The sequence below is a fragment of the Parambassis ranga genome, chromosome 2 (assembly GCF_900634625.1).
Source record: "Parambassis ranga chromosome 2, fParRan2.1, whole genome shotgun sequence".
NCBI classification, from domain to species: Eukaryota; Metazoa; Chordata; class Actinopteri; family Ambassidae; genus Parambassis; species Parambassis ranga.
This window is the reverse complement of record NC_041023.1, coordinates 15,022,713-15,049,338: the sequence shown is the minus strand read 5'-3', so window position 1 is coordinate 15,049,338 and position 26,626 is coordinate 15,022,713. Positions and strand designations below refer to the sequence as shown.

The window sequence follows — 26,626 nt, the reverse complement described above, 5'->3', positions numbered from 1 at the left end:
TTTTGAAACATCTAATAAAGATTATAATAAACTCTCATTCTACTGGTAAGTTTTGATTCAACACCTCAATGATTGTCACTCACTCAACACACTAATTCCAACAGTCCAGACCTGCCCTGTGTTGAGGTTGCACTGTGCTGGTGCTAAAGAACTGTCATCAGGATCCTGTTGGACATTTTCTGTTTAACTGATGACCACGTGATACCCTAAACTGAGCATCACCATAACCTTGAAATTGCTGAAAAGTGAAACAACGATGAAGACTTAAGGTAAAAGACTGATGAGAATGAACCATAAGCAATAACATGTATTATATTGATGCATAAATGATTTTGTTGTTTGTTGTGTGACATTCTCCTTCAAAAGCTGAAAAGAGATCCCTCATTCAATCATTCAATGGGGAGAGTAAGAAACTGTCTGCAGGAGTAAGGTGATCGCTAACCAGGTCTCCCAGTATTGTGCCAAGCGGGGATGTGTTTGGCTGTATCTGCATACCCCTTGCAGAGAACAAAGAAGAAGAGGACATAGAAGACTCCTCTCGGTAAGACAACAGCTTCACACTTCACGCTTTTTTTTAGAATTGCATGAAAAACGCCCTCTAAGAGAATTTACAAAAAAGATGAAAAAATTCAAAAAGACATAAGGGGATACCCTTAGGTTTTTTTCAGTTTTGGGGTCAACTTAAAATGTGGGCTTTTTGCATTTTTAAGAAGGAATGTGAGTGTAGAACAAGACAAATGCTCTATATGTCAACCTAAAATGTGGTATTTTTACTTTTGGGGGGGAAGAAATGAGAGTATAAAGAAATCATATATGATAGACAATTTCCAAAACAAGTAAAAAAAAATTGTACTAAGAAATTTAAAAAGAGAAGGGGATAACCTTAGGATTTTTTTAGGTTTTAGGTCAATGCAAAATTTGGAATTTGCAAAACGTTTTTTCCATAATTTTGTAAGAAATACAAGTAGAGCATGAAAAGTCCATAGTCACTATAGAACTTTCTCAAAAGTTGCAAAATACAATGCAGTAATAGTGATCCTTGAGATGCTTGGTTATAAGATAGACACCTACCATGCTGATCATAGCAGCACAAGGACAAGCCCTAATTCTAGATTAATAGAGGCTGGTGTCTACACCACCAGGCAGGACATCAGCAGCAGGCTGTGCAAAGACGCCCCAGAAATGTTCCAGCACATAACAGCAAGGTGTAAGATGGTAGAGGGAAGTGCGTACATTGAATGGCATAACCAACTAAGTAGGGTAGTCCAAGCAATTTTTAAATAATTCTATCTAAACCATTTAAATTATCGCAAGTATTTTTCAAATGTTGCGTTATCGAAATAAAAAGACAGAAGTCTCTGTTCCTTCTTTATTAGGAGGCTTCAGATCCTCATCAATACTAAATGTTTAAACAGCATCACGCACTGAAGAGTTACAGAGATGAACTGCCTATTAGATAGAAAAATGATGTAACATAATAAAAAACAGCATTAAAAACAAGATACTTTGGTTCATTAACAAACATGGAATGGGATTCACATAAACTGCAAAACTTGACAGTTTGTAAAGGGAAAAACCTTTACTTGATTCAAATAAATGAACATAACAATGTAATAAAAAGTGGAATCATCTTAACAGAACCCGATCATACACTGGCATTTGAAGATAGTAAAAAAGGGAACAAAATAAATACAGTGGCTAGATGTAAACAAAAAAATGCATCTTAGTAAAACACCAAGGACCCACCCACCATGTTTTTTTGTTAGAGATGAACAAAAAAAAGTATCTATTATGTCCCAGTGGAACAACAGGAAAGTTTCCTTTTTTTTCAAGCTTCAAAGAGGAGGACAGAATCAGGTCTGCTCTGGTGCACAGTTCACTGAAGGGTTGACAGTCGTACACCTACTGGTTTGGCATTCCTCATCTCCCAGGAGTAAACTTTACAAAACAACAATAACATAAAACAGTCTTCACTGTGTGGATGTTTAAACAGGAAATTAAAATAAACCATGAGTACAACCTGCTCAGAACAACAAAGGGTGTTATTGGATCGGCAAAAGAAATAATCATAATTATAATAAACTGGTCTGTGCCAATATGAACTGAAGTAAACAGAACTTTGGTCATCATTTTTAATAATAATAATAATAATAATAATACAACTGCAACAAAAAAAGCTGCTGGATCTCAGCATTATTGATGGCAGGAATAATAATAATCAACCTGAAAAGTATTAATTGATGATTAAATCTAATCTCTTTGATGGGGCTGCCTACAGTACAGGTCATAAAGATTGCCACTGCAGTATGCTAAGGTTCAGTTTTAAGAGGGTTGCATTCATTTTACTTCATTTCACTGAGATCTTCCAAACAGAAAATAACCAGTAGATAATTGTGGAATGTGGTGGACCTTATAAAGTCATGTGATGCTTACATTAGAGTAAGCAAGCTAGCTGTAAAATTTTGTCATTAATTCTTACACAGTCTTGCTAAAAGCGACAGATTATTGGCCGTAACATGTAAATAACATCTATTCGATAGGGCTACTGTGTGTATGTTTGTTCTTATTTTCATCTGACTTCCTTCCTTCTTTCCTTCACGTGTCTGTCATGTGTTTATACCACAGCTCAGTCTGTGATAATTGTTGCTCTAACTTCATTTATGTGTGCAGTATAACATTTCAGGATAAGCAAACTCTTAGGGAATCCATGGTGACTTGTTTTCGCCTCACTTTACTAACATTTGGGGAATTTGTGGCAAAAAAAAATATAATGAAAATTAAATTCCAAACATCATGAACAGCTTTAGTACAAAAGTGTTGGCATTGTCTTACAAAGCATTTTTTTAAATATATTTCTGTGCTAGTCTCAAGGCCACCGACCTAAAGGACCAGAAGCCAACACATCTCCAAACCTTGGGGTTTTCCTCCCTTTTGGTGAAAAGGGAGGGAAATCCCTGTGTCAGGAAAACGGCAAAACAAATACCATTTTGTACATTCAGTGATTTTTTTTTTGATTGATTGGTGACATTTATATTGCTGATAATGCAGCAAGCCGTGTTTGTTTTAAGGCAGAGGGTCCATGCAACATTCATCAGCACATGTGGACACCAAAAAGCTGATCCATGTTTCCTTGAGCACAGATTCCAGTGCAAATAGGTTTACTGTGTGTGCATAATATTCTCCACATGCACAGGCTGATTCAGGGGTCTGCATTCCTACACTCATGCATTCCATTGCATTATGAAGTCAGCAGTATAATAAATAAAACAAAATAAGTTGAGTTTCTGTGCAACAAATGTCTTATGCCTTATTTATGAGTGTGTATGTGTCGTCCTGTATACTCACAGTTAAGGCTGAGCAGCCTGCATCATCTCAAGGTGCTTTGGTGTGTTTATACATTTCCACGGCACCTCAAAGTGCTTCGCTGCTGTTTTGAGAGCGTGTGTCCTTGTCGTCTCTCTTAGAGGGCTTTGGCACTGGTTGTGTGGGAGACGGTGTGAGACACCGGTTTCTGTGGGTAGCGGCTGTAGTAGTAGACCTGGAAAAGGATGGCGATGTCCACAAAGACCTGCAGGAGGCCACATGTCCAGAACTGCACGGGAGCCTGGGTGAGCAGGAAGTAGCCCGTTTTAAAGGTGTCGCCACTGGTCCACATCAGCACCATCTTTATACTGGAAGAATGAAATAAAACAAGGAGTTATTTCATTATATCTTTAATTGAAATGTAAAGCTTTAATTAGCCAAGCAACATTATTATACAGTGCTTGTTGATGTGTCTTTGAGGTTAATTAAGAATTATATTCAAGCAAATACAGCTAATCTGACTGCAACTTGCTGGTTTTATAAAAGGAGGTATTATGGAGATAAGTGTTTCCATCCAATTTTAATACATTGGTGCTTTAAATTCAATTTGGTCACATTGAGCATTGGTTAATGACAGCAAGAATGGAGGTCAGGGAAATGTAATATCAGGTCAGATGGGAGGGGAATAGCATATGTATCACAATAACAACCATAGGTAATTACTATAATGAATTTCTGTGGGTGTAGGCTTCTCATCACCTATGTATCCTGTGGCACTTTCTAACTTTAAAACTCGTGAGAGCACTTCTGGTATGGGGTGCTCATGAGACTATGCAGGGCTCATGTTTTACAGTAAAATAAAAGACTCATTGTTTTGTAAGCGACCAGAGAAAGGCACCCATGTGATCTGAGAAGGCAGAGCTCCTCCGAGCGTAATCTTTGTCCTCTCATTGGCACTGGGAACTCAACTAATTAGATAGAAAAGTAAGTCCAACTAGAAGTAACAAAAGAAAGGAATCAAGCCCTGGGACACATACTCTGGAAAAAGTAGAAAAACACACCGTACAACTGCATTCGGCTAAAGTGAGAACATCCCTTGTCCTTTAAGACTCCAGTGCTGCATTATAACAGCATCAACACACAAATTGACTGCTGCACCTTGTCAGCACTGCCTATGTGTTTCCCTACCTGAAGCAAAAAAAACAAAGCACAGACTGAGCCAGCACTGTGTCTACAGTGCACCTGGCGCACAAACACAGGACTCTTCAGATGTGCATCCTAAAGTATCCTTGCCTCCAACAATATGAACACATGCTGAGACAACTGAAATCCTTTCACTCAAATGTGTTCCACGGTTGATCAGCAGACAAGAGAGATTTTTCTGTCACCAAGTGAAGCACTACTCTGAATTCAAAGGCTTGGTCTATCCCCCCTATTAAGATTGTTTACATTTTATTTACCTAAGTCTGGAGTTACAGGTCTCAGAGAGAAGACAGTGGTGGAAAGTACCTTTGTACCACACCTTCAGCTTGATCCAGATACAAGTAAAACATGGTGATTATAGAGGTTGGTGATGGACCTGAGGTGCTACAGGGCTGTGACTGATTAGGCTTTTAAGAGGTTCTCAGGTTTTCTTCTTTCCTGACATGCAATGTGCTGAAAGTCATGACTGAAATAAGTGTGTGTCTCTTTAATCATCGTCACCTGCTGAGCTAAATCAGACAGCTAGAAACATCTCATCTCCTTATCAATGCTACTTGATGGAGGTTTAAAGAGTGGCCTGTCTCCTGAAACAACTGGTCTGTCCTGTTTAATGTTGTCCCCACATTAATCTACATGTCACAGAGATTAATAAATCTGAAACTGCATTACAGGAAACCTATGGGAACTAAGGGGATGGAACCAGAAAGAACACAGGGTGAATCTTCGTGTTAGCAGATGTGCTCCCTTCTCAGCAGATGTACAGATAACTGAGAGGTAATATAGTTTCTCTCCACACAACTGAACTGACTCTAACCCATTTCTTTAAGGGCAAATCTCTTCTTGCATTATTCATGCTCTACACCGGACATCAGACCTTTTCATTTGGCCAATTTGTGTAAATCTTGTTATTTTTTGTTATAGTCCATTCTAATGCATGGCCTCTTTCTCTGCCTCCTTGCTTCTTTTTCTACTAGTTTTTTTGTCTTTTGTCATAAGCCCACTCTCAGCAGCATGTCTCCCTTTCTCCCTATCCATTCATCCTCACGCCAACTTCATCTACCATCACTGTCTCTGGGTACCTGTTTGCATCTGCCTCCCCCCTCCCTACCATCCTTACACTCTTCTCTCAGTAAGAAGCTTGTTAGCTCAGTGGAAAGAGACTCTCCATCCCCCATCCTCCCACTCCCATCCTCAGCGGCCGCTGTCTCAGTTATGACGAGGTGTACCTGCAGGTAATGATGAGAGAGGTAGGATTTGTGTTTGATCAATTCCTCTGCTGGTTCCCTAATAAGAGGTAACACGGGAGGGCGTGCGGGAACAGGGTGTGAACATGTCTGGCTACTTATTTGTCTCCTTGCCTGAAATACATGGAAGGGGGAAGGAAGGAAGCATGCTCTGCTTTGGCTGAAATGATGGCAGTGGAGAGGCACAGCTGCACTGGCCTGGACTACTTGCATTGTGTGGCAACACAGTGAAGGTTAAAGCACAGACTGTCTGATTTATTTATATCTTCTTTTAAAACCAAGATGAATGAATGGGCATAGAACTGCAAGCCTTAGGGGACTCTTTTAAAGTAAAACTACTTTGACAGAGTAATGACAAAAGGGGGACTGGTAAAGCTGAACAATTTATACTACATAATTCAAAAATATGTGGATGGACTGGGTTGTTACAGCTAATACTAAATCCACTACACTGCATTCAGCTCTGTGTAGATAGTTTCAGACCAGGGATTGATTAAAGAGTGGCAACAAATACTGTAAGTGTAAACTTCAGAAAACCATCACCCTTAGGAAAGGTGTGGAAATTACTCATGCATGCTGTTTCCCATGACATGTTGTTTTCCCCGTGCAATGCTGTGTCACACTAGCCTTGAGTGGCGGAGCTAATGCTACCAGAGGCAAAAGCTGGACTTTTACTAGGTGTTTGCTGTAAACTGCCACAAAGATACCATTTTTAGTTGTAAATATACCATTTACAGTCTCTCAGGTTTAAGCAGCAGGTAAAAGTAAAAGGAGTGTGCAATATTATTGGCAAAATATCAGTATTCTTAGAAATTCGACAATAAAATATTAGCAAATAAGTTTACACACTAGTGCCCACTGTATCTCCAGAAACTACATATTTACATCAGAGACTTAGTAAAAGTAAGTCTGTAGTGTGGGTTTATAAAGTGTCAGAATCTGCTAACAGTTGTTGTCTACAAACAATTGTTCTGCAGGGTTTCCTTCAACTTTACAACTTTAATCCCCCAAAAGATTAACTTAATTCAAACACTGGAAAAGCTTCATGCGCTCTCCAGTAAAATAAAAAACATATGTAAATGAAACAAGAGACAAAAGGAGCAAAATCCAATATCAGCACTAATTCAACATTGAGTATCCCTATTTTACTCATATGATGAACTGTAGAGGTCCCATACAGCGCTGCAAAACTCAGTCTCATTTTTACCCTCAAGATATAAAAACAATTGATTCATTTTAATCCATCATAAAAAGTAGGCCCTTGAGCGATGTAGAGCACATGGAGGGATGGCAGGTTGGACAGATGATCTAAAGGTTCTGCAGCTGCAGTGATCCGCAGCAGGGAGCCAAAGCTCTGCTCTACAGCCCTGCTACACACTACAGCACCACGCGCCAGGCCACAGTGTTGACGGCCAGGCTGCATCAGTAGTCCATTCAGATCCACTCCAGCAAAGCTGTGTGCGTGTGTGTGGACAGCAGTCTGCAGGCTAAATAAGGCTCTGGCACTGTTATCTAGCATGCTGGGATGCAGCTCAAGACCACAAGCCTTATAAGGCTGCAGTTGGCTGTCTGGATGTCCCATCTCTCTGTTTTGTTTTGGTGTGTGCGTGTGTTGTTGTGTTTTATTTGTGTTATGGCGGACTGGTCAGTATCAGTATGTACCCCTAGCTCTCCAGGCTTGGGACAGACTAGTAATAGCAGGAGTCTGAAAACTGTTAACAAAAAAACTCATCCCTTATACACAGCTTTAATCTGGCCTAATGTCCCCCATAAAATATCAGCCGTCACAAATATTTACAGTAGCACTGGCTGAGGTTCTTTCACTTGGTTTGCTGTCCAGTTTCAACTTGTTTTTTTTTTTAAATTATGCTAATTCACACTACAGAAAATATAGCTGGGTGTGGGGCACTTAGTTTTGTTTATTTTGTATTTAAATAGAAAACGTATTGAAAAGTGAACCTAATGTCTAATTGCTAATTATAGTGAGCACATTTCCAACAACACAGCAGGCTTTTTGAGCATGTAAGCTGCACATTACACTACATCATTAAAATAATTTATGATCACTGGATATTGGTTTTCAGTTCAATACATGATGGCCCTTGACACTTTCCTGCATTTAGAGTCTACATACAAACACAATGTTTATTTTTGGCTAAGACTATCTGAAGCTGAAAGTGAGGCGAAGGACAGGCACCTGGCACCTGCTTTAATATGATTACCAGTAACAGGTGACTGATAAGTTGCTTTGGCATGAAAAATTTGACCTAATTTTTATATATTTTTAAAAAGATAAAAATTCCACAAAGACCAAAAAGTCCACACAAGTTGGACTATGCCGATTTCACAACACAGATCTTCACTAATAAGCAGCATTTATCTCCCATTCAACATGATGAACATTGATGCAACCAGAGCACTCTATGAACTTTTTTAGAATCGAATCAAGTCTGCCACTGTTCTTGCAAACAACATCTGCTGTGAGTTAATGGAAAGCTTTACAACAAAATGAACAGTAAAATGACAGAACAGCACTATCGTGATATACACAATGTATGAGCAGCATTAATGCAAACCTCCAGGGGCCCATTATGGTAACAGAGGAGTTGCAGTTACCGGTGTCAAACAGTATCAGTGAGGTTAACAGCAAACCTAAGGATGAATTAACGTCAGATAAATACCAGAAGGCTTCAGCTTGGTCCTGATAGGAAAAAAATGTCTCACCCACCTCTCTGAGCTCCATTCATATTTCATGATTAAAAACTGCCTTGCTACTGGCTTGTGTAACAGCATGTCATAGTGAAGGACTGGTGTGTATACACACTGAAGATACCCACTATAATTCATGCTAACCTTTTCCCTGTTTGGAATCCACCACTGTTTACTTGGAGACACTTCCTACCATGAGCCTGAATTTGCATGTGTGAAGATGTTTTCTGAAATGTTCTGTCAATAATTGGGGGAAATTCTGCATGTTTTTCCACATGGTTGTGCAGCATGGGATGCAATTTTGTGTTTTTTTCTATTCACTCAGAGGAAGCTTTGCCTGGCCACCTCTGTAAAATGCATATTCACGCATGCATTCATTCATCCCCTAACCTTAGTATCTTACTTGTACACAACTAAATGCAACATCAACACAAAAGCGAACCTGTTCTTAACCCTGCGCCTGAGTCCTAACCTTGAAAATTGCAATCTGAAAGCACAGCATCCACACTTTATAGGCTGTTGCCTCTCACACACACACTCACATACACACCTTGAACGGATTGCTGAGGTAAAGTAACCTAGCAACGGTTTGCCAGACTCAACAGGTTGTGCACATGGGGAGGAGAGGACACAAACAATAAACAGAACTGGAAATGACAATGTCCTCTGCCTTCTAAGGCAAGCTTTTTCTTCACAGACTGATGGATGGCACAGTAAACAGCAAGCATCATCAGGAAATTTCGTGGTTGGTTCGGCCTGGATGTTACAATATTGTGGAATTCTTTTGCACCTTTTTCAATTCATACAATAATTTCAGCTCCTTGAGCACACAAAAAAATCCTAAAGAAAATTAAATTAAACCTCACAAATGTTTTATACAAATAGGTTGCAGATCACAGTCAGAAAAATACATGCAGACTGTGACTTGCCAGTGTCAACAAGAAAAACCCATCAGGGATATAATAATATGGTTGCAGTGCATAAACCCGTTATTACAAAGCACTTTCAAAACAACCAGGTTGACCAAAGTGCTACAACATATAAAGGAACAATAGGTTTATAAAAACAATAAATGAAAGAATATGTGGAAACAAATTTTAATTAAAGCTGCAAGCAGCATTGCGGGCCCTCGCAGACCTTGCGATCCACGGGGCTATTGCTGTCTTCTCTCCTATGCTCTTGTCTCCTATACTCTCCTGTCCTATGCTCTCTTTTCCTGTCATTTGCAGAAATGTACAACAAACACATGTTTACAACCAAACTGTCCTGCTACCAGTAGGTGGCGCTATGACCGTATCATCCTATTAGCATATATATCTGTTCAGACTCGGGTCCATAGCAGTAGAGTAAGATTTTGTCCACATTGCATAAAGTATATGGGTAGTACTGCATAAAACACAGCGAGTTCCTTTGTAATGGCGAATGGGCAACTTTGAGGCCACTCCCCCGCCACACGGTAATACTTTTGAAAGAGTTTTGGAATGTGTCTATTCCCTATGGTGTCCTGAGTGGACACAATGAATTTCAGCTTAATTGCAAGAAGTATGTGAGCCATGAAAAGTTTTGAAGCAGGGTCACAAATAGGCAAAAAATGGCCACAAAAGTCAAAATGGCGGACTTCCTGTTGGGTTTGGAGGGGGGGTCCAAGAGACTTTTTTGTGCGTCTTGGGGTGATACACATGTGTGCTAATTCTCATGATCCTGTGTCAAACTGGCCAGCGGGGCTACACATTAGGGCAATAAATACAGTGAGTTCCTTTGTAATGGCGAATGGTCAACTTTGAGGCCACGCCCCCGCCACACCGTCAGACTTTTGTAAGAGTTTTGGAATGCGTCTATTCCCTATGGTGTCCTGAGTGGACACAGTGAGTTTTAGCTCATTTGGATGAAGTATGCGAGGCGTGAAAAGTTTTGTAGGAGGGTCACAAATCGCCAAAAATTAACAGAAATTTCAAAATTGCGGACTTCCTGTTGGGTTTGGGGGGGGGTCCAAGAGACTTTTTTGTGCATCTTGGGGTGATACACATGTGTACCAATTTTCATGACCCTACTCAAAACAGGCCAGGGGGGCAGGCAGAAAAACCTATGAAAACACAACATTTTGTGTAGCCAGTAGGTGGCGCTCTGTCAAAGCCTCAATATTGTTGTATAGATGTGTTTAGGGTCAGACTCTGATCATACATGTGACATTTCGTACAGATCGGACAGAAAACAAAGAAGTTATAGAGACTTTCTGTGTCCTCAGAAATGGTCAAACTTTGAGGCCACGCCCCGGCCACACCGTCAGACTTTTGTAAGAGTTTTGGAATGCGTCTATTCCCTATGGTGTCCTGAGTGGACACGGCGAATTTCAGCTCAATTCTATGAAGTATGCGAGGCGTGAAAAGTTTGGCAGCAGGGTCACACATCGCCAAAAATGGCCACAAACCTTCAAATGGCGGACTTCCTGTTGGGTTTGGAGGGGGGGTCCAAGAGACTTTTTTGTGCGTCTTGAGGTGATACATATGTGTGCCAATTTTCATAATCCTGTGTCAAACTGGCCAGAGGGGCTACGCGTTGGGGGCGCTATAGAGCCATTTTTATATGTGCATTTCAAAAGTCAGCAAATTTCAAAATTTTTCGGGCAAATGAATTTTTCTACCAAGTTTGGTGAGTTTTTGGGCATGTTAAGGCCTCCAAAAATGCGATCTCGGAGGGGGAAAAAAAAAAAAAAAAAAAAAAAAAAAAATAATAATCCTAAGGGTTTCAATAGGGCTCTTGCACCATTCGGTGCTCGGGCCCTAAATATGTTAAAATAATTTAAATACACCTCAACAAATATGACAAAAATGATAGGTACATGCGTTGCCAATTCCTTCCATCTGGTATGTTTGGGTAAGTTGGTTACTAACCCACTAACATCTCGTTTTTGATGGGCAGGGCTAAGCAAACCAAGACGCAAGATAATTAAACTGGAAACAAGACTGTTCAGTTTAATTATCTTGAGGCCACAAAAGTTTTAGCTCCCTCCATTGACTGTATCTGAAAAGGTTTGAAATCCAACTATTCTTCTATTTTTGCAGTTTCTGTTTGTGACAATTGTGGTGTAATTTCAGTGATTTTGGAAAGAAACCTTCTGGCAGGTTTTAGAGTCACAATTGTAGAGTTGTCTATTATTTCTCCACGACTAATTGAACAAATGCTGGACAAAAGCACATAGATGATACTTCCTGATGCTGTGTTTGACAGCAGAAAATTGTTGGCTCCACTTTAAACATCAGTTGCAACCAGACAAGCTTTTGTGTAAGTACTTTTTGGGAAAAGTGTAAAACACGCTAACTACACACTTCAAAAACTCACAACACCTAAGACTCATAAATGAGCAGCAACCGATTTGGACTTACTTAGGTGGGCTCCTCCGACCACCACATACTGTAGGCTAAGTGCACAATATCAGTTGGAAACAAAGTGTGGCAGAAGTAGAAGGAGTTCAAAAATAAATGAGGCATGGGGCAGAGAGGGTATGGAATGGCCCAGTGTGTGAGCTGTCATGGACAGGCAGCCCTGCTGGAGCTCTGTTATCTGTCTGCTGCAGAGCACCAACCAGCAGAGAGGGGGGCACACACTGCTCTGAGGCAGGACACACACAGCAGGAAAGCTTTTTTTAAATCAGGCCTCTGTGTTCTATGGACAATCTGTAATGTAAAAGATTTTAAGACGCTTTCAGGTTCTTTTGAATTATTTTTAACAACTTAATTTTTATCAATTCCTGTTTTATTCATAGTGCTGCACAGTTAATCCATTTGTGCCTGAATACTTTTGTATTTGGAAAAACAGTTACCAGGTCTTGGCAACAGCTCAGAAAGCTACAACAATTGAGTCTGATACACTAAATGCTTTCAAAGTTCTCCCAAAGACTATAATTATAGCCTTGATGAATATCTTAATTAATGAGAAAATGACACATTAGCAGACAGAACACCTCATTACAATATTGATTTTCAGGCAAAACTATACACGGCCGGTTGTCATTGTAGCTTAATGAACACTTGTCAGAAAGTCTGCCCTTACTTTGATCGCGACATGTGCCAGAAATACTTAATAAGCATGTGCCAGTGTTAATGATCATATGTGAGACAATATAATCTTGAGTCAACGCTCACTGTGTACAACAAGCTCAGCGCTGCCTGTGAGGGCAGTGGCGCTCATCAATAAAACATTACTCATCAGGATAGAGTCATTATCATTAATCAGGGATACAACAGGCTCTGTTGTGATTTCCATCTGACTGGCTCTTTGAAAGCTGAACAGTGGAACAAAAGAGAAAATAATGGTCAGTAAACTTTCCAAACTCGGAGTGTGTTTATATTTAATTTTGTCTGAGACTTGGAAAGAAAAAAGAGAATGTCCATTACTTTGTAATCTCAGGCACCTCTGTGTGTGTTATGTGTCCAACATAATAAGTGCATTTCTGGGACTACTAGCAGATCTCAGTCTGAAAAGTTGCTGCAGTAGAGATGGAAGCTTTGAAAACTTTACAAGTGATTTAACAGAGTTTTGTCAGGTCACCACTGATATGAGGGGGAAAAAGTCAGGATTGCGTTTTGAATACTAAATACCTCCAAAGTGCTGGTACATTTCTATATTTCAGCAGATGATGAAAACCCGCAGAGAAATTGGCTAAATGTCTCCCTGCCTTTGTCTGTTTTTTTTAATAGAAAAGTTCAGCGGGTGTGTGTCCTGTATCAGTTTCTTGGCAAATACGAAAAGTTAGTCTCTGTGTAAATGAAGTGTAAGAGTCTGTACCTCATTCCCTCTGTGGACTTGTTCTGATAGTTGCAGTAGAGCTGTGGGGTGCCCAGCATTGCTTCTGAGAACACAGCCAGGAAGCCCAGGGTCTCCACGAACAGCGTGGAATCCAGGAGGAGGTAGGTGATGTAGGCTGCCACCAGTGTGAAGGCCAGCACACACTGCACATAGTCCATGAAGCGACTCCATGACCAGAAGTAAGTCCAGTCAAAATCTAGTAAGGTGCGCAACAAGAGAAAAGCAGAAATAAGTATACAGAAAAGCAAAGCAAAGTGATGCATTAGTGCCTGTTAATAATGATTTCAGATCAAAACACGTAGCATAACCACATATCTGGCAGTCAGCTGCTGCTAGACGGAAGTACCAGCTACTTGCCTGTTCTGTGAGCCATTTCTCATTAATAAAAGGACACAAAAACCCCATTATTGTGATTTATTTTTACTAACTTCACACTTGAGCTGCAAATTTTCACACCACTCCCACAACCTCCTTTCTGAATTTAGATAAAAACACTATAAGATGCTGCTACAAATATCTGAACCACATTCTATGTGGTTGTCATTAAGATTCTAGTAAAATGGACAGATTTCACTTAAAGGTCTTTAAAAATGAGAAGAGCTGTAGTAAAGAGGTGGGAGAGAACATGGACACTGATGAATGGTTTAAACCCTGTTATCTGCTCTAACACCTCTAGTGTGTGTTCATTCTCTACGGAAACGATTAGATAAAGATTCGGAACACAATAACAGAGGCTTCCTGTAATAAGCAACAGAGCCAATACTAATCCTACTGTGATAATATCTCATGGCTGCAATATGTCGATTTCCTAAGTCTCTACTTTGACCACAAGGAGTGTGACGTTCCAGTTCTTTTGATGCAACATATCTTTATCGTATAATAGCTGTGAAAACAGTTCCTATAAGTAAAGCTCCAAGTTTAATGAGATCAGAGGAGACTGAGATGGTTAAAATCTAATCATGGCTTAAGAGTGAAAGAGTGTTGCTGCACTGCTCTATCTTAAACGGAATTTCTACAAGCCACAAATGCAATTGAGCTGATTTACTTAATCATGTTTAAATGAGACTTTCCTTATCTAAGTGGCACATCTAAGCACTCTAAAGAGGTCGAGTACAGGCTTGTAAAGGCCTCCAGAGAAGGGAATGAGGAAAAACACACATGGAAAATACATTCCAACCATCGGCACTTAATACCATGCCTTTAGTGAACAAACCTATTTTGCAGTGAGTAAACTCACAGGTTTATGAGATGTAAAATGATGACTGAATGAAATATGTTTTAATGAGAGAATTAATGGTAACCACTTCTGACATTTAGGTGGCATTTCTAAATGAATATCCATGGCAGCCACGTGCAGAATAGCCTGTCGTTCCAATACCCGAGCCAAACCAATTGTTCCTTTTTAGGGACAAGTTAAAGAAACATTTTAAACCAGGTCACAGTATTCTGCCAACCTGGCAAAACCGTACATGTATCCAAGATGAAAATACAATGCATCGTTGAACAAAAGAAAACAGGAGTTTTAATGAGGTATTACAGAGGTATTTGTGTTTGAATATAATCACACTAAGAAAATCCTTTGGGAGCTGCTATATGTACTATAAAGCAGTGTTTATCCTGTAGGTGCAGCTGACTGGTGTGGCTGTACAGCCCTCCATACAGCAGAGCCAGAGGACTGTGAATCTGGGCCAGCTAGTGCCAGGCTGGTGCTGCCTGATAACAACCATTCACACGCACATACAGAAGCAATCAGGGGCAATACGGCAACAACAACCAGGCTGCTACTGGCATAGAACATTACAAGCTATATGCACATTGTGCTATATGCATCTTGTGGCTACAGGCCACTTATAGCAGCATGACAGACACACAAGACTCATTGCAACACAATGTCACATATATGATTAAATTATTAACATTGATTTAACACCCAAGTAAGGCCAAAAACAAAACAAATGAAGATATACTGCATGTTGAGATAAGTGGAGATCTGGTAACTTGCATGAGACTTTCCTCTTCCTCAGATACGAAAAAATATTTAAACGTCACCTTGTGTGTCTGTGTATGTGCTACTAGAAACAGCAACTGTAGCAGGAACTACTAGAAAGTCCATTTTTTTTTTACATGTCTACCTGTGCACAAATGTCAACATACATGCATCTTAATTGCGCACGATATAGTCACAAATATTTCTGTGTGTGGTAAAGCCAAAATGAAGTACTATGAGTCAAGATATTCCTAATGACTGCATATGCCGATGATACTTTAATCTACCTTTTGTGCAAAAATCAACAACCTAAACTGACTGTTCTCTCTCCATGATAGCAACAACTTCACCACTGCTGGTAATCAAACTGTCCCTTTGCAACTAAACACTGGGGGGAAAAAACCATCAACCATCATCAGATGACTAACGTTGTAAAGTCTTCATCTAAGTCTTCATTTGTCTTCATCTAAGAAATACTGCCTGTAAGAGCCATGTTTGAGTAATTGTAAATAGGCATCAGAGGCATTAGGGGGCGCTAAAGGGGTGGCGCCCGTGGCAGTGCCACAGGCTGCCACAGGTGATTTAAGTGGGGAAAATTAAAGCATCCGGTGCTGATGAATGGGGAAGCAAACAGTTTTTTGACTGTATGAAGATTGCTTTGTGAACGGTATTATTTTGTTGTTATGAAGTTGAAACTTTAAATTATTTAATCTAAGTCAAGAGTTAATAAACCGATATTATTTTACGGCAAGATAGAATCCCGTTTTATTCATTCAAATACACGTCAAACAAACATTGGGCATCAGCCGGTAGCTGCAGGTATTGGACGTAGTAGCTACACTGCCAATGCACACGTTTCTCAACAGACCCTTAATCATTAATCCATACCTTCATCCTCAGCCAACTAGGTTACTAAAGTGCCCTCTATACACGCCTTTGTCAAACACTGGCTACAATTAGTCAAAAACACAACTGCCAGGTTATTAACCAGAAGCTGTAGGTTGTTCCCACATCAACTCTGTCCTTGCAAACCTACACAGGCTTTTAGTAAAATTCAGAGTAAGAAATCCTGTTGATCACATTTAAAGCACTGGATAACCTTGCCCAAAGTTTCATTTCATTTGTGACTTGCTAGACTGTATGTGCATAGTTGATCATTTTTTGTGAGTACCGTTGCCTCTGTGGGAAAAAAAATGAAATATTGTCTTGTGACATGCTTTTCAATTATTTGTGCTGCCTCCGCTCCCTGTTTCAGTACACTCCTTCACACCAGTGCTGTCCTGTCACTGTCTCTTAATCCTCTATGTTGGGAAGAGGATATGTATATGGCTCCAGCACAAGCAACAGCAAATGTAGGGAAAAAAAACAATATCCTGTAGGCAGATATTGGCACTCCACACTGACCGCTAAGAGATGTTTATCACAGTAGTGTACCTCAGCCATTCCCTGCCTTACACCCTCTCTTGCTGTGCCACTTGTGTATACTGGGAATTCTTGTCTTCCTTTCTATTCCCCATGGTGTGTGGCAGCCGTGGTGGCACTGTGTGGGAACAGACTGGAGCTGTACACAATAGACCCCCTGTGGTGGAGAAACATCTCAGTTTGAAGTCCCACAGAGTTGCGGTACATGTGTAGGAAGACACGGGTCAGAGTTGGGAGATTTCATTTGCTTGTTTACCAACCGCTCCCTGCCAGCTTCAGTTAGGTCCTGCAAAAAAACGTCTATGGGGCAGTTGAAATAATGTCTTGTTGTCACTCAAAAGCACATGTGGGAGAAGCAAGAACACTCTTATAAAAGACAGTTGTAACAGCTAGGGAAATTGAACTATGGATTTCAACAGGCTTCATTTTCGGAAATTTGGACAGGTTGCTTTTTCACAAGAGGCTTTTACTGCCGAGTCACAGCAACTTTCTCAGACTAAAAGTTAGGGCCCTCAGGGTAAGGATAACTGCACCTACACGATAAGGTGATTCTATTCTATTCTATGCTGCCAAACCCAATGAAACTACAGGTGCAGCCCACCAGGGGACCAACATGACTGATGAGCTATAACAGGTCAGTAGAAAAGAATGAAAATCTCTGATGTTGCCACAGAGCCCTGTAACATCATTGGGCCTCTGTGCTATTGGAGCATCGCTGAATCATAGTGATGTGATTGAGGTTGAGATTAACCATACAACACCTAGGATAGCAGGGGCAGTTTATTTTGAACGGCAACAAATGGCCTTTAATGGGAGGTCATAACGGCCAGGAATTAGACATGTCCATAGCAATTTGGGAATCTGGCACCATTTCATTGACAGAAAAAGCAGATGTCTTTGGCTGCTAGCATGGATCCAGCTAAACATGGAATCATGTTTCTCTTCTAGGGCCAAGCCAGGCTGAAAATAGGTTGTTTCAAGTAGTTTCAACCTATTTATTAAATTGAGACTTTGTGCATCCATGCAAAACTCTTCTCATTTTTTCTTTCCTACCAATCACAAACATTGTTCACCCTCCCCTCCTGCTCTATAAAAGTGCTGACTGGAGAAAATGCAGATTTCATAGATTTCTATTCAGACAATTTACAGCTGTAATAAAAAAAAACAATTTGAACAGGGGAGAAAGAATGCAGTTGTGACGGAAGGAAAAAAACAGGCAGACCCTAAACTTTCCATAATGGCTTTTCCATCTTGGAGTAGGCTATTCGCTTAGTGGGAAAAAAAATCATTTTTATGCTGCTGGAGAATCTGAAAAATTCAATCAGGAAAAAAGTTTCACATTAGCCAAAGTAGAACTTTCCCCACTGTCAGAACTGTTTCTTCAAATATTACATCTTAGTTTTTCCCTTCACAAACTCTTTTTACCTTCACCTGAGTGATCACCACTGTTTCCAATTCTGACACAGCCAAATGATCTGATCTTTTAATCTCCTTAAAAGATTGCAGGAGGAAGTCTTCCATATAAATCACACTGAGCTGCTATTACACCAGGATTTATCCCTCGTCTGAGAACTACACATGCTGCAACAACAGACATACTGCATGGCACAGATGTGAGTCACAGGATGTCTCAGCAGAGAATGTTCACGGCTAAAATGTTCAATATAAAGCCTGCCACAATACGATTTTCCTTCTGAGTGCATATGTCCAGCTGCTAGGTGGAAGTGCCTGGTGCGATAATGACGCTATGCCCTCATGGGAAATGTGATTAAGGCTTTGAGAACATAAAGACAACATGACAATCAGAGAAATGTACAGTTTGTCCTGATCTGTATGGTGACTCAGTGCAGATGTCATACTGGGAGCTTATTTCTTTTTCTATGTAGCATCACAGTACCCCTCCCCCTGTACCATGTCTTTACATGTTTTATCAACAATACAACATGCTTACCCTCGACAGTTCCACCAGATCAATGAGCAGCAAAGCTGCGATCAAAGATCAAACATGGCTCTGTTAGTTGTAAAGATGCTTGGCAGAGCTCACTGATCGATGACCATTCATAGAGGCCCACGTTTTTTATGCCAGCGGTACCACACCTGTGCTGAAGATGTAGAAACATCTTGAAACCAGGAACACTGTTTGTGCTCTAATCAAAATAACTGAAAATGTCTAATGGATTCCAAACAACAACAAGCCTCATTAGACAGTCCCTACAGGAGAATTTGAACTATAACACACTGTGCTAAGTGTCCGCCATTCATTTAAGACATACATTGATTCCTGCTACCACCTGGTGTCCATACTAGGAATAACACATTCTTATTCTCAGAGAATTAAGGAACTAAAAAAATAATCCGTTTGCATGGCATCCTGGACATGGACAGTATTGGTAGACTTAGCCGAGGTTTACGTTCAATAAGTCTGACAAAGCCCATTACACGACCAGCATAATATTTCCTAATCTCTGCCTAATCTCCGTAAGCAGAAACGTCTGTGTGATACGTGATATTTGCATAATAAAGCAGAAAATATATATATAAAAAAATAAGAATTAGTAATGGGAAATGCATATGGATAAATGGGAATATAAGTAATCAATCCAGAGCAACTGAGGGAAATTACATTAAATATTAATGTGTGTCAAATCTTACAAAGAATGGATTGATACAGAACAGACACAGTGTTACAGAATAATAAAATCTTTTATAGTTGCTATGTGTCAGCTTAGGCTCATGCCCTCCCACAGGCTTCTCTAGACGTATTCATCATTAAAGAAGAGTTATGCTGAAACTAAGTGTAGCTCGAAACCCTTTTCACAGCCAGTAAGGACATTAATTGAAAGCCATTTCAATTAATTCATTTGCACTTCAGCCACTAGAATAACTACATTCATACAACCGTGCAAAGTAAAAACGACATGCAGTACTTTAGGAGTGTTTCACACATACAAACACATTTAGTTTGAGATCAGTTGCTGTTTAAACAAGTTAGAAACGACAAGATGTCAATACAACAGCTTAGTCTATTGTAAATCTAAGTGAACTAACCTAACTGATTTAATCATGTGAGTTCAGCAAATGAGCTTTCTTCCTACAAGAAAACAAAACATGCAGAAATGTCAGTTTTCAAGGAAAGCTCAACTGAGCATGTTATAGTGTGACATGCATTAAAAGTACACCAGCAGTATGTTACAATGGGCAGACAGGAAACATGTTCTGCGATTCAGAGATGCGGATGCAACAAGAGGAGCTACATGCGAGTGAAAACGGGCTCATGCGTCATCAATAACATGGTGTTAGTCATCATCAGTTAGAGGTGGCTGGGCTGCAGGATCGTCACCATGCATGAGACACGGATGGATGGAGAGGGAGAGGGAAATGAGCTACGACTGATGTTTCATGGTAACAGTAAGGTCTGTACATACCCACAAAGTGCCTCTTTGGGATTCTGATCTCCTCGTCCTTACTGTCTGTTGCTACAGACGGAAAATAAATAAAAAAGGAAAGAAAAAAAATAGCTTGGTTTTCTTTGTTATTCATCAAAACTATAGATGGGCCAGAATCACAGTTTCCTCAAGTGTAATTAGGATCATTGCATAAGTTTGTCACTCAGCATCTTACTGCAGTGTAATTCTTCAGGGGAGGGAAGATTCGTGAATAACTTTGGTGGATTATTAATCTTCCGAATAATGGGTAATGTCTTAAATGTTCAAAGCTGTGGATTCTAGATCTCACCAATAAATCAGATTGAAAGCAAAGTTTTCACAGCAATTACAACAGAATATTGTAATATATTGTGATATTTAACAGAAATATGATTGTTCACCACCATAAGGAAGTTATTGCAAACGACTCAATAAAAACCCAATAAAACCACAACTTTGTTATTTTACACAACAACCGAAAACACATTTATTGGTGAGCTGGTGGCTGGATTTTGCCCTTTAGCCCTGCCTTCAAACTTTGAAACTGACAGAAATAGATTTGTCATTTGATCATTTTTTTCAGATTCATAAAGATATCTATCATCTGTAAATGCAAGGGTATTTCCTTACTATTTTCAGGTCTCAAATTTCCTGCTTAAAGTACTTGCCAAAATCATGTCTATTTGCTCAGTAATAGTACAACTCGGCTGACAAAGAATCTTTACAGAAACATAATTTCTATATATAATTTAAACACTTCTGTGACAATGCTGTACTTCGACAACTAAGTCATACTTCCTGGTCAAGGTAAAATAAGGCTCAACATATTTCTGCCTTATAGTAGAAGTTGTGAAGAATAAAGGGGACATTCTCTTTGAAGGCTGTTATCAAGATGGCTGAAATCTCCATGTTTTCTAATCCAGACTGGTTTAGTTAACCGTTTACCAGTGGCTATAGCGTTTTCATTTACACCATAAGTGCTGTCATGTGACTTTGAGCATACACAGACATTAGCAATCATTGTTAAGGGTTTTCCCAGGGTTACTCCCCTTTATTTATACTGCCACAGGGACAAGAAGTATGGCTGAATAACCAGTTTAGAAGTACAAATATAAAGCACGACTAGAGCTGTATGCAAAACAGGCTTCAAACACATCAATACATGAGATAGATGGACATGTTTCAGTTTACTGTGGATTAATACTAGAGAGATTTGAATACTGACAATGACTACTACTACTTTCTGATGTAGTAAGAGCATTTTGTAGAAACAATATGCAATGCTTGAAAGAATCTTAAAAATTAGTTGGAAGATATTAAATACCTAAATATAGTTCATTTATGTTTTGAAAGAAACACCCTGCACACCTTTCACACATTCATACACACACGACTGAAATACCTCCTACACTATAAAGTGGGCCCCCTGAGGGTTTCTCACCTATGAAGGAGCGCCTCTTGGTGTTGAGTTCGGTGGCCATGCGGACATTGGTGCAGAGGTTTAGCATGATGAGCATGGTGCCGATCATGATGATGCTCTGCCACAGCAGAAGTGTCTCGAAGTAGCGACCAAACCTACAAGAGAAAAGTTTTTAAGCATTGATATGTTTTTGGCTTTTATTTGTGTTTAACTTATTATAACTTGTAGAGACGATTGAAGCAAGGCATCTGGACTTGTAAAACTCTACAAGCCCAGATGCCTTGCTTCAAATGTCTCTACGAATATGACCTGGATGCGTGAGAATCTTCATCAACATCTTATCAACTCCTACAAAGCACATACTCTGGGACCATGTGTAAGCAGTCTATCTGTTTTCAGCAGATGGCAGCCTTTTGATTCTAATAAGAATTGAAACTGATCTTACGGACACAAATAGAATCTGTAATGAGGATGTTTTTAAAGCCAGATTCCAAAGGATAGCCCAGCGTTTCTTGGAACAACTTTTCTTTATGCACTTTGGCTGATCCTAAACGTGCAGAGTTTAGAATGGTTATTTGTCATCATGTGACAGAAACTAATTTGACGTGAGAGTTTGTTACCTGAAAAGTATTCGTAGTATGTTTGCCACCAGGAGGACCAGGCACACATAGGTGGAGAACCCCTCTGCGTTTTGGGTCCGGCGGATGTCTCTGTATTGGGGGATGTAAGGCACTACCCCACCAAATACCATCGCCCCAGCAGCGACCCACGATACCAGCGTGTTAAACACCAACACCATCTGATCAAACACCTCATCTTCCATGTTCAGCTGCTGGTCCTGGGCAAGAAGCTGTGATGTCAGCTTGCTGTTGCTCTCGTTATACGGCGTTTATCCTCCTCTGGTTGCCTGTGCTGACTTTGTGTAACATCCCTGTTTTCCATACATAACGCTTGAACGGACAAAGACGAAACTAATGCCACGCCATCATAAGCAGAGCCGCGAATCGACGAGCCAGGAAATAACAATACAGTAATAGCTGAGAATGATTAACAGTGAGCGTATGGATATGTTAATTATTGTTCAAAAACACCAGCACTGTGGAAGACTTTGAGTTAGCCGACAATGCGCTCATTTTGCCCCATTTCCCTTATCCAACACTGTTGATGCTCGCTAGCATCAACACAGGTCGATGCTAGCTAGCGCTGTTAGAGAAACAGTGTCGGAAGTATCGGAAGAAACTGCGAAATTCGCGGTGCTAATATTCTTAAAGTTGTAAACTACAACGCGAAACTGACAGCAAACCTAAAAACAAAACAACGTGTCGTCACAGGACCTATAAATTAAGGCTGTTTATGTCGCTAACAACTCCGAAGTAATGTATGGGATTTGTGTTTTGTGGTCTCCATCGCACTTCCTGTACGTCACACATTACGTGTACAAACAAAGATGTTCAATTGAATCGAGATGGTTCACAACAACACAGAAAACTGGCTCCTGTGAAAGGATGCAATAACAGCTTGTCTGTGGATGCTCTCATTCATCCAGGTCAGTCATTTCCAAAAGTTTAAATCGCGGAAATGTTTGAGTCTAAAAGTAATATATAAGGTGACGAGAATGCACCGGTTTCATATAATTATTCATTTTCACCTCATTCAGTTGGTGCCACCTGGTGGGGGCCATGGGGGTACCATGGACCATCCTTGGAGAGATCTGCTGCGCATGATAAATATTGTATCTAAATGTAGCTAACAATAAAATAAAGTGATGCATCTTGTTCGGCCTACTTTCCACCCAGTAGTATATACTGGATATACTAAATATTGCATGTATACGGGTTTATTTTAGCTCTCTTATTGCTTTGCACATCACTCCAGGAGCCACTGAAATACACTGAACACACTACATTTATAACTATTCAAATTCAGCAGCAGTGAACGCAGAAAATAAAGATTTTAGGCTTGATGAAAGTTATGCAACCCTCATGGCAGACAGCTCATCTCTCATCTGTCACAGAGAGCCGGGATAATGTCTTATGTAAACGGCAGACTGGGGGAATTATCCTTACTCATCACACAGTGACAGGATAAACCGGTATATAAACAGTTAAAATTCAATCATGCATACAAATCACGAAGGTTCTAAAAGTCAAGTTAGTTATCCGGAAACTCTAAGAGCTACAAACTGTACTTTCACAATAAAATCCCCAAAAGGTGACTGAGGACGTAGTGAAAAAAAGTTGATGCTTTCCTTTATTTTGAAGTCATGAACCCTGAAGGCGGAAGTCACTTTTTTACCGTGCCCACCTCAGAGTGCCGCAAAGTTAAGGGAGTCACAGCTAATGTTAAGGAAATAATCTTTTGACATTCTGTCAACTAAACAACCTGTTACTGTGGCGCACAGTTAGAATCAGCTGGGTGTTGTCGGGGAGAACGATGTCAAACGCAGACTGCAAAGCGGCTAAAGACATGACGGAAGCGGTAAGTTTTCTTCATGCAAGGGCGTAGAAAAGGGTATGAACCGTGGACACACATCAACCGATAATTCTGATCAGGGCGATCCATACGCGCGACATCCCAAGAGTTGTGCGCATTTACGCACAGATGGCACAACTGTGACGAATTCATTTGCTAGGATGGTTATACTCAGCCATTGACGTAATCGAGTCAGGATTGATCAAAATCCAACAGCGACTAAAGGGTGGGCTGCTTTACTACACTTCACACAGGTGAGCTGTGGAAAAGGTTAATAAATGGGTTCACTTGTCAGCCTACTAAGGTCTGAACGGTCACAATGTTACTGTATACAGTTATAACTATACAGTATGAGTTTTAGTTTCCATAATGTTATGTAGAAGATGATGCTTTGTTATTGCACTATAATGGCAGAATGTCCCTAAGAAAGAGCTGTGCGTATTTACGCACATGGCACGCTGAGAACTCCATTAATCATCCCAAATATGGAGACAGCAGATGACACTGTACTATTACCTCACACAGATTAACTTTTTTTTTTAGATTCACAGTTTATCAAGTGCAGTCTAATAACCACACACAGTGATAACAAACCTGTGTGACCCGTGTATCATGCAAAAGCTTGAAAGCCTAATGAGTTTCTCTCCCTTTCAGATGGAAACGACGATGCAGCGTCTTCAAGGAAGATTTCAGGCAATGTCTGAACAGCTGGAGGCAAAGCATATCCTTCTGGTACCACATTTACTTTTTAGATGTTTTAGGACAGCGCAGACTGTTAATCTGACGTTTCAGTGAAAGTACAGGTACTGAACCACATCTGGAAACACCAAGGATGTTTTTTCTTCTTGACTTAAAAGAAGGTGGCCACTAGGGGGCGTGGAAAGTTACAGATCAGGGCATAGAAGAAAGAGCTCCTTTATGTGAAGATTATTTTCTTAACATTCATACTTGATCAGATGGGGACCCGCATTGATGACCTGGAGAAAAATGTGTCTGAGCTCATGACGCAAGCTGGTATGGAGGAGCAGCCGCCTTCAAAGTGACAGCAGGGCAGCGGCTCATCTGCCTGATGAGGCTCTCTCCATGCAACTTACAAACACTAAGGGTCTCCTGTTGTCCTGCAGTGGGAGGTCTCACTTTAGTGGCACCATCATCAGCTGGGACCTCTGAGTGTATGCCACTGTAAGTTAAACCAGGTGCTAATACACTGTTCTGAAAACTATTCAATCACAATACAGTTGACCAAGAAGTGCAGCTGCCCTTTGGGGATTTATGCAAACTAACCAAAAAATCTTGTTTGTACCACAAAGCCAAAACAAAGTTATTTCAAGCATTTCCTACCTCAGAAAACACACTCCCCGGCTACTTCATTATGTACACCCTATCCTTTAAAGGTGAGCATAATAAAGTGACCACAGAGTATTTCTAAGCCTTTTTTCTATATCTTAATACTTGTTTACACATGAGATTTTCTTTAACCATGCAATAATATTTAACCATTTCCTTTCACCCACTGAGAGTCACTTATTATTAGGGTACAGTAATGGAACAGGTTTATTCAGATCTAACCACCAAAGAAAAAGAAGAAACCCAAACACTCATGTAGCTACATCCAGCTATGTACAGTGTGTAGTTTGTAGCTATACATCTAAAAAGTCCCAAATGTAAAGAAATGTCTTGATCCAACATTTTAATAGATTTGAAAATGCTGCCAAATGTTTAATATTTCCCTGCAGGTGTGTGTTGTTTACACTGTTAGTTAAAAAAGTAAGATAATAAATATATATAATAAAATATAAAATCTATGCAGTTGATTTCTGAACTTATAATGTCATGTACAATTTATGCCATATCATGACAGTGTTCTCTTTGTGTGTGTGTCTTGTATATTTAACCAAGCATTAACCAAGGTTAATATGCAATTGGCAAATAAAGACGTTTTTCAGTTAATTCTTTGGTGTCTTGTTGAAGCTTTTTTGTAAACTTACTGTTGCATTATAAATACTTGACATTTATATTCAATTATAAAATACCCAGGAGATCATATGTGGGTCAGTCTGTCAGATGATTACCAACCGATCGTCTTGGTATGAATCTGCATTGGATTTCACAGAATGTGATCATGATCAACACAACCCTAATACATAGCCTACATATATAATTTATCTCCATATTTTAGTCTTAATCATTTTTTTCAAAGACAGCGACACAGGAAAATGCTTTTGTTAGTGGAGTGCAGCTAAAATAAATCTGCATCCCCCTCTAGTGGTCAGAAGTGTTTATTACAGGTAGGTTGTTTGGTGCTGACCGAGGTTCTGAAATTGGAATTCCGAAGTTTGCTTGTATTTTTGTAACTGTTAATTTGGTAAAAATGTGACCCTATATATGACTAAAAGTATTTAGACATGTTTCATATCAATAATTTAGAGAATATTGGCCTTTTGTTTATTTTTACCAGGAAAGTTCCCCTGTTTATAAAATTCTGTCCAGGCTTCATGATGAGTTTGGGCTGTTGTAGGTGATATATAATGGGGGTGACTGTTGAAGCATGTGTGGTGTTTATACTGTAGATGGCAGTATCAGTGCACCACTGTGCTCTGATCATATTGAGACAGTTGACAGACACCAAATCACC

General features: G+C 39.9%; 1 protein-coding gene across 2 annotated transcripts; it reads right to left on the bottom strand.

The window, feature by feature from the left end:
* Positions 1-1,432: 1,432 nt before the first annotated feature.
* On the bottom strand, positions 1,433-22,934 carry slc66a2 (solute carrier family 66 member 2). 2 transcript variants are annotated; one of them, XM_028399658.1, is made up of 5 exons: positions 22,140-22,934; positions 21,541-21,674; positions 20,100-20,150; positions 13,245-13,461; positions 1,433-3,671 (listed from the first exon to the last, which is right to left on the bottom strand). In XM_028399658.1, the coding sequence occupies exons 1-5, from the start codon at positions 22,340-22,342 to the stop codon at positions 3,461-3,463; spliced, it is 816 nt and encodes a 271-aa protein (XP_028255459.1). In that variant the 5' UTR covers positions 22,343-22,934; the 3' UTR covers positions 1,433-3,460. The 2 variants fall into 2 exon arrangements, with proteins under 2 accessions (XP_028255459.1, XP_028255460.1); XM_028399659.1 differs by lacking the exon at positions 20,100-20,150.
* Positions 22,935-26,626: the final 3,692 nt, after the last annotated feature.

Excerpts from the sequence above, each read along its gene's own strand:
- slc66a2 (XM_028399658.1), bottom strand. The coding sequence starts at position 22,342 with ATGGAAGATGAGGTGTTTGATCAGATGGTGTTGGTGTTTAACACGCTG. Across the intron at positions 20,151-21,540 it reads CAAGAGGCGCTCCTTCATAG|CAACAGACAGTAAGGACGAG; the intron begins GTGAGAAACCCT and ends TTCCGTCTGTAG. Across the intron at positions 13,462-20,099 it reads CCCAAAGAGGCACTTTGTGG|ATTTTGACTGGACTTACTTC; the intron begins GTATGTACAGAC and ends GCACCTTACTAG.